Source organism: Palaemon carinicauda, chromosome 6 (assembly GCF_036898095.1).
Source record: "Palaemon carinicauda isolate YSFRI2023 chromosome 6, ASM3689809v2, whole genome shotgun sequence".
Taxonomy (NCBI): domain Eukaryota; kingdom Metazoa; phylum Arthropoda; class Malacostraca; order Decapoda; family Palaemonidae; genus Palaemon; species Palaemon carinicauda.
The window spans coordinates 150,479,216-150,486,715 of record NC_090730.1 but is presented as its reverse complement, the minus strand read 5'-3'; the positions used below and the strand labels follow the sequence as shown (position 1 = coordinate 150,486,715).

At 34.1% G+C, this 7,500-nt stretch overlaps 1 protein-coding gene across 1 annotated transcript in view; it reads left to right on the top strand.

The window, feature by feature from the left end:
• LOC137642727 (sucrase-isomaltase, intestinal-like) overlaps positions 1–7,500 on the top strand; it is a 73,762-nt gene that overhangs the window by 34,084 nt on the left and 32,178 nt on the right. Inside the window, exons 5-11 of the mRNA XM_068375552.1 lie at positions 401–572; positions 2,644–2,743; positions 3,461–3,585; positions 5,348–5,473; positions 6,283–6,414; positions 6,719–6,949; positions 7,412–7,500. The exon at positions 7,412–7,500 is cut by the window's right edge and continues 99 nt beyond it. Of these exons, the coding sequence (XP_068231653.1) occupies positions 401–572; positions 2,644–2,743; positions 3,461–3,585; positions 5,348–5,473; positions 6,283–6,414; positions 6,719–6,949; positions 7,412–7,500 (975 nt within the window). The remainder of the gene's footprint in view (positions 1–400; positions 573–2,643; positions 2,744–3,460; positions 3,586–5,347; positions 5,474–6,282; positions 6,415–6,718; positions 6,950–7,411) is intronic.

Here is a 7,500-nt window from a genome sequence, read left to right as displayed (position 1 = left end):
CTCTCTCTCTCTCTCTCTCTCTCTCTCTCTCTCTCTCTCTCTCTCTCTCTCTCTCTCTCCACTCTGTCTTTAAAAAAATGTGGACAGTCTGTTCCATTATATTTTTCGTAGACTAATCCATGTGAGCATAATCACATCAATAATAATAATAATAATAATAATCCATTGCCCCCAGAAAAATTATGGTATATTTTTTGTAAATTATCCCGTCTCCAAACTAAAATACATCTCGTAAAACAAATAATTATTACTTCTCTAGTTTTAACACCATAAAAAATTAAATCTTGGGAATTTTCTCTACTACTTTTATGATAATAATAATAATAATAATAATAATAATAATAATAATAATAATAATAATAATAATAATAATAATGACAAGTGTCCTTTTGCAATGCAGGTTCAACTTGGTTGGTCCACTCACCTTCGAAGACCAGTTTATCCAGTTGACAACAACATTGCCCTCAACCTACATGTACGGGATGGGGGAAAACACCCATCCAACATTCAAGCACATCTTCGCACCAAGACAGACTTATCCTATTTTCCCTAGAGATCATGAAGTCATTGAGGTGAGAAAGAAGTCATTGAGATGAGAAATTTTGTAAAACAATGAGAATCTATAATTAAATATACAAACAATAGAAGTTTATTATGAAGTGGAGGGATCTTCTTTGCCAAAAACATTACTAAAAGTATAAATAGAAAAATACAAAGAACGTTAACAAATTTTTTCAACGACTTAAATCGCAATAGACAGCTTCTTTATTGATATGCATTTCTTTTCAGCATTATATATATATATATATATATATATATATATATATATATATATATATATATATATACACGTATCGTTTTTATTAGTCTCATGTCCTGGGGAAACACTTTTTCTCTGTCCTAAGTACTGTATTTTTATTCATTGACAATACCTAGAGGTTTGTCCATAACCCTTATTCATTGTCTTTGCATTTTCATTGAATCTTAGTTTTACTCATATTCATTTTCAGTCCTACATTTCTGCCTTCTCTATTCAAATCTGTTATCATCTTTTACAATTCCTCTCATGATTCATTAAATAGAACTATTGTCATCTGTAGATCTTAAGTTGTTAAGGTATTTCTAATTGATGTTAATTCATACATTTTCCCAATGTATATGTATGTATATATATATATATATATATATATATATATATATATATATATATATATATGTGTGTGTGTGTGTGTGTGTGTGTGTGTGTGTGTGTGTTTGGGGAAAATTTAAGATTCATAGCTTTTTGGATACTCCAAAAATAGTTAACTAGTAGGATTCTTTGAAATGAAAAAAATAAATAGTTTTTCAAATGCATAAATGACCTTTCACAAGGTTTCACAGAATTCCATGACTTATCTCGCAAGTATCCCCCTTCTCTTTGATGAAGCTCACAATTCCCATCTTGTAACGAGATTGTCGTTGGCTCTTCAGGTACGTTATCTCTTGTCAAAAGCAGACTAATTTGTAAGGCTTACTCATCCCTAAGTTCTAGATTAGTAAGCTATGTTGATCGTGGATGCGATTCCCTTATGAGCGGTGCCATTCTTTATGGCCAAATATTTCCTCGTAGCTCCAGTATTTTCTTTATAGTGACGTAGATTCTGTACTCCCATCCAGACCACCCATACAGTTTTCTTCTTTCTCTAATAAAATTCATTATTCTGGTGTTAAAGAGGGTTGGTGTTGTTTTCAAAACTGAATGGAAATACAAAAACTATTTTATAGCAGAGAAAAAGCAAAAGAATTGTGCTTGATCGAAGAGGATAGTTACTCCTGTTGAATGTTATATTTTGGACTTACGAGGCGATACTCATGGTTTCAGCTATTAAGAGCCTGTGGCATTTGTTTTCCCTACGAAAGATCTTGGTTCCGTCGATTAGTTCTTTCAGGGAGGTTTTCTGGTCATGGATATCGATGTAATGTTAATGTATAACCCCTGATCTTTATAGGGCAGCATACATCTTCGGAGTGTCCTGGTAGTGCGCCCAATGTAGTTTTTTCGATTTACAGTCTTCACTGAGCATGAAAGTTTGTAGCCTATGTTTGTGCAGGCTTCCTTTTTGTCCTCCTGGGACAGTACTGTACTGTTCCTCATCAGACACCAGGGCCACTGTTAGGTTAGGTTTACTAAATGTTCTAAGTTGTACTCTCTGGTAAGGTGCTTTAGGGGCAACACCTCAGTTGATGATTCCTCGCAAAGCGTGGCTTTCATCTTTATAAGCCAATCCAAAGTTCAGGAGATGTTACATAATTAAGAGTTTTCACTAGCTTCCGTCGTTGTTGGTTGCAGTTGTCAAATTCGGTTTAGTTCCGCATGCAGGCTACAGCTTCCAAATTGATATAAGCAGTTAATACTGACTTTCTGCATACGACTCTAGTGTTTAGGCATCTTCCTACGTCGGTGGATTTTATAAATACCGTACTTTTATATACATTTAATGCATATACTACTCTATGCTCAGCTTTTCTCTTTCCGCATATGAGCATTCTAATATGTGGGATCTTGCTTAGGAAACTGGTGTCCTATTATACTTATCCCACTTAAATAATTTCATGTTTCATGTACAGTACGTTATGATAACAAGGGTAACTTTATTCCACCAGGACGTTGTAAATCTTTATGGACATCAGCCATACTATGTCATTGTTGACCCGACCACTGAAGAGGCTCATTCTGTTCTTTTCCACAACTCAAATGCCATGGGTAAGTCATTTGAAAAAGATGCTGATATGTATTAGGAAACTTTAAGCTCATAGTTCGTTCATCGAGACTAGTCTTACAAAATTTTCTTATCATCTGGTATAATTATATGGTGGTTCTCTTCAGACAACTATTTATCTGTTTTCTGCAATAATTATATATTTCCTTTTCTGTTTGGTTTAATTTAAGTTATTCTTCCATTTCTTATTATGATTTTCCTTTTTTAGGAAGTAATAAATAGCAAACTCAAAAAAAATTTAGCATTTTCTCTCCATTTATCTGCATTCTGTGGTAATTGTGTATGCTGACCTTTCACTTAGATATATAGTGTTTTTTTTTTTTTTTTTTTTTTTTTTTTTTTGCAGAAGTGACGAATTGTGTGACACTAATCACTTATGCTCTCCTTTTATGAATTTTCTTCTCACTGTTAAAATATACCTGCCCCTCTATTGTTAATTTTTCTCTTTAAACAAACATTATGTACCTGTTGTTGTTTTCCCTCTTAACAGATTACTCGTGTTCTTCAGTCTCCCCCTAATGTTAATTTTTCATAAAAATAAATGTCCATATCCTTCGGATGTTTAGTTTTCTCTTATAACACGTATGCCTCTCTCGTGTTAAGTTTTCGTTTTAAGCTGAATATTCATATCCCTCAAGTATTGAATTTTCTCAATAAACTGAATACTCATATCACTAATGATTGATTCTATCTTTTAACAGAATACTCAACTTTCATGCTTGACCATGGAGTACCTGCTTTGACCTTGCGTACAATTGGAGGCATTATTGACCTTCATATATTTCTAGGACCTGCTTTGGAAGACGTAAATTGTCAGTATATCAGTGTAAGTATATTAAAGAAGTATTTATCTTGAATTTCCTTGAATTGTACTGCAATCTTTTCTCCTTAGAAAATCGGGCATTCTATTTAGGAGTAAATGACATTACAAAACAAATTACATCTATGACACAGACGATATTATGATCTGTATGTTAATATCTGGAATGGCCAAAGAAAGCAGGAAGACTGGAAAGTGTAAATCTCACATTTTGCTCCATCTGGTAATGATCAGCATAAGTAATTGAATGAAGTATTGACTTTGTTAATTATTACTGCTCGTAACACACGCCAAACTTTTCCTGCTTTAACAGGGTATAATGTAGGTCTTGGTATAATGCATGTTCTTATCCAAACAGATGACCACCACACACCATTCTCTTGCGTGCACTCTAAAGCAAGATCTATAGAAAATGGTAATTGCCACGAGTTGCCAAGAAACATTTTTTTTTTGTTTTTTTAAGTGTAAGGGTGTATTCCATAGACCTTGAGGGAGGTAATGAATCACTGGTAGTACCCGTACTTTCAACGTTGTTACTGATCTTGAAATACTTTATATTTTTGCTGTTACTTATTTCCTTTCCTCACTGGGCTAGTTAACTTGTTGGAGCCCTTGGCCTTGTAGCATCCTGCTTTTCCAACTAGTATTGTAGCTTAGCTAGTAATAATAATAACTTATGCCCGAGAATCCTCCTTACCAATAGCCTTCGTTTTATTTTTTGGAGACTTTCGCATTCCCGACACCGGGATAGTTCATGGGGGAAATGGTGACATAATGGATTTCAGGGTTGAGCAAAGAATAATATGGTGAATAATTAAATATCTGCAAAAAAAAATAAAAATAAAACATCATTTGCAGTTATAGCGTTATCATACCAAATGGTTATGGTTTTAGTTATTCTGGAACTTTTGATACTCTTAATCATAGAGTCTTGGTTGGTTCCAAAGCCAAATAACTGCTTTAAAATAAGATGTGTTTAGTGACATTGCCTCTGACCCTCACAAATACACATTATTTTCTTTATTAGTAAAATGATAGAAGTCACTAGCCTCATGGAAGCCCCTCTCCACCCAAGCTAGGACCAGAAAGGGCCAATCAATGGCTGGTGATGACTCAGCAGGTAGGCTCCTCCAAACTACGCATCCTTAGCTAAAAAAGGATGGTGAGGTTGCAGACACAACAAGAAACTATCGAACTTGAGCGGGACTCGAACCCCAGTCCGGCGATCGCCAGTTAGGGACATTTCCAATAGACCACACAATCCTCGTTCTTGGTAATTATAATCCTAATAAGGTACAATGACACTCACAGATAGACAAGGTTAAAACCATGCCTTTATGGAGGATATAGATAGGTTTAATAGAAATGACATTTTGTTATGATAAAAATGGTATCTTAGTGATTGAAATAATTTTGCATTAGGACCCAACTAGAGAATACCTTTGAGTCTAAAGGGAAACATGACATACACATTTTCTCAGGCTAGTGAAGGCAGAGTACAGTAAGCGTCTAAAGTGAAGCTACAAGTTTCAGGGGAATTCGTTCGAAAGTCACAAACTGGCAACTCCACGAGTGTTTATAAAGAAGTATGATGAATTTTGAGATTTGTAGCTTCACTTCTGTCACTGTATAATGATGGGCATTCTGGGTGCAAGCGATTATATATCACAGTGAACGAGAACCTGTAGAGTGAGTGAGCAAAAGCCTTTCATTACTGCATCAGAATGATCATGACTTTAAATATCGTTTATTGTTTTTTGCTGTTCAGATGATTGGTCTTCCAATTATGCCTCCCTATTGGACACTGGGTTTCCACCTAAGCAAAGACGGGTACCAGAACCCTGAAGAAGTGAGGCAAATTCGGAAGAGGATGAAAGAATATGGAATAAGGCAGGTAAGCCGAAGGTAGAGATTAGTTAACTGATTGTTTTTTTTTTTTTTTTTTTTTTATGAACTAGCCTAGTAACAAAGGTCATTGATGTCAAAAAATTAAATTGTTGTAAGGAAAATGTACTAAACCTTGTAGATAGTCAGTTTAATGAAGCAATATTCAGATTAATCATGCAAGTATATACAAGTTCATCATAAGATTAGTCTCCTGAATGAAAATATTAATCAAATCTATTGTAGTTTCTTCTATTTTTTCTTTATCTGTAGAAGTACAGACATCATTTTCTGTTGTCATTAAAAATATCAAAATACGGGATAGGATACAAGAGGAGTTAATTTAAAATAAATAACTAATGAGTTCCTCAAAACATATTGAGTATGCCAATTTAGAAAATATGCTATTGAAGTTTTCCTTTATTGTGGGGAATAAACTATGAACATAATTTCTTGTAAACATGAATGTTTTTCTCCGATTGGCTCATCTTAGTACGTGCTTCAAAATTCACCCAGGAAATATACTATTCAATTCGTAACCAACATTTTGTTTTATTTACGAGTTCGTGTGGCAGTTATTTGTTGTCCAAATATAAACGAAAATGGTATCAGACAAAGGTGTGAAAAACTGAGTAATTTTTTGTAAACATTCATAGCTTTTTCTCCCTTCATAACAAAGATTTTTTTTTTCATTTGAGTTTGTATGTCAGTTGTTTTCAGTCCAAATATAAAGAAGATGGTAACAGACAAAGGTGTGACAAACTGAGTCTAATTTTTTGTAAACATTCATGGTTTTCTTCCGTCATTTTCTCATTTTAGGACGTCCAGTTTTTCGACGTCAATTACATGTATGATCGTCGAGATTTCACATACGATCAAACGAACTGGAAAGAGTTACCCCAGTTCATTGAAGAACTTCACAACGATTCGCTGAAAGTTGCCTTGATTTTGGTAAGGATAATTTTCATAGAATTTATATTTTCACATATTTCATGTAGTGATATGAGGACTTTTAAAAACATGTTTATTTAATAATATATACTATGGTCGCCTTACAGTGACTGAAGAGAGATGATGTAGATGATTGAATGGAAACATAGAAGTTTGTCACAACGGCTGAAAAGAATATATAATGTAATTTTAACAATAATAACAAATTGAAAATTATGGGATTTATTCATCGTGATTTGAAAAATTATCATAGTGAATCCAAGCGTACTAATATCAAATAGTGAAACATTTTCTTCTTATTCAGGACCCTCCCATTGCCTCTGACTTCGACAAATACCCACCTGGTCAGAGGGGAAAAGAAGCCGACGTGTTCATCAAATGGCTCTCAGAAGATTACATTCCAGACGACCAGGATCCTTCCTGGGGTAGCTATATGGTCGGGAGGGTGTGGCCCAGTTTTCCAACTGTATTTCCTGACTTTCTTAATCCAGTTACGCAGGGATGGTGGGGAAATGAGCTGCACATGTTTCGCGAGGTGAGGGTCTGTGGCTGAATTCAATTGCTGTTTGAATGAAGTGGTACACAAGACTACTTTCTTATAAATTTGAAGTGATGTTGACTTACAGTAAGTAAAGATTTGCAAAACTAATGTCTAAATACGACCTTACAGTGTATACAGTATATATATATATATATATATATATATATATATATATATATATATATATATATATATATATATATATATATATATATATTCAGCTTTTCAACATTTTATTCAATTGTAAATCAGTTTCGTGGTGTTTATTCGGTTTACTGTTTTCTCTACTACATAATTGCACGAGCAGAAAATGTCGTGTAACTTTGTAAGTAACTTTCCGAATAAGGGATTTCCCGACTTGTTTAGAACCAACGAGAATATAAGAAAAATAATCCTGGGAGGTGAATTTCCATTTTAATGTTTCTGTATTAAATTCCATGAAAATCGTCCCTCTAGGTTCTCAACTATGATGGCATATGGATTGACATGAATGAGGTCACCAACTTCGGTACAAATCCACTTGGAGTCGATGGAAGCAACTACCC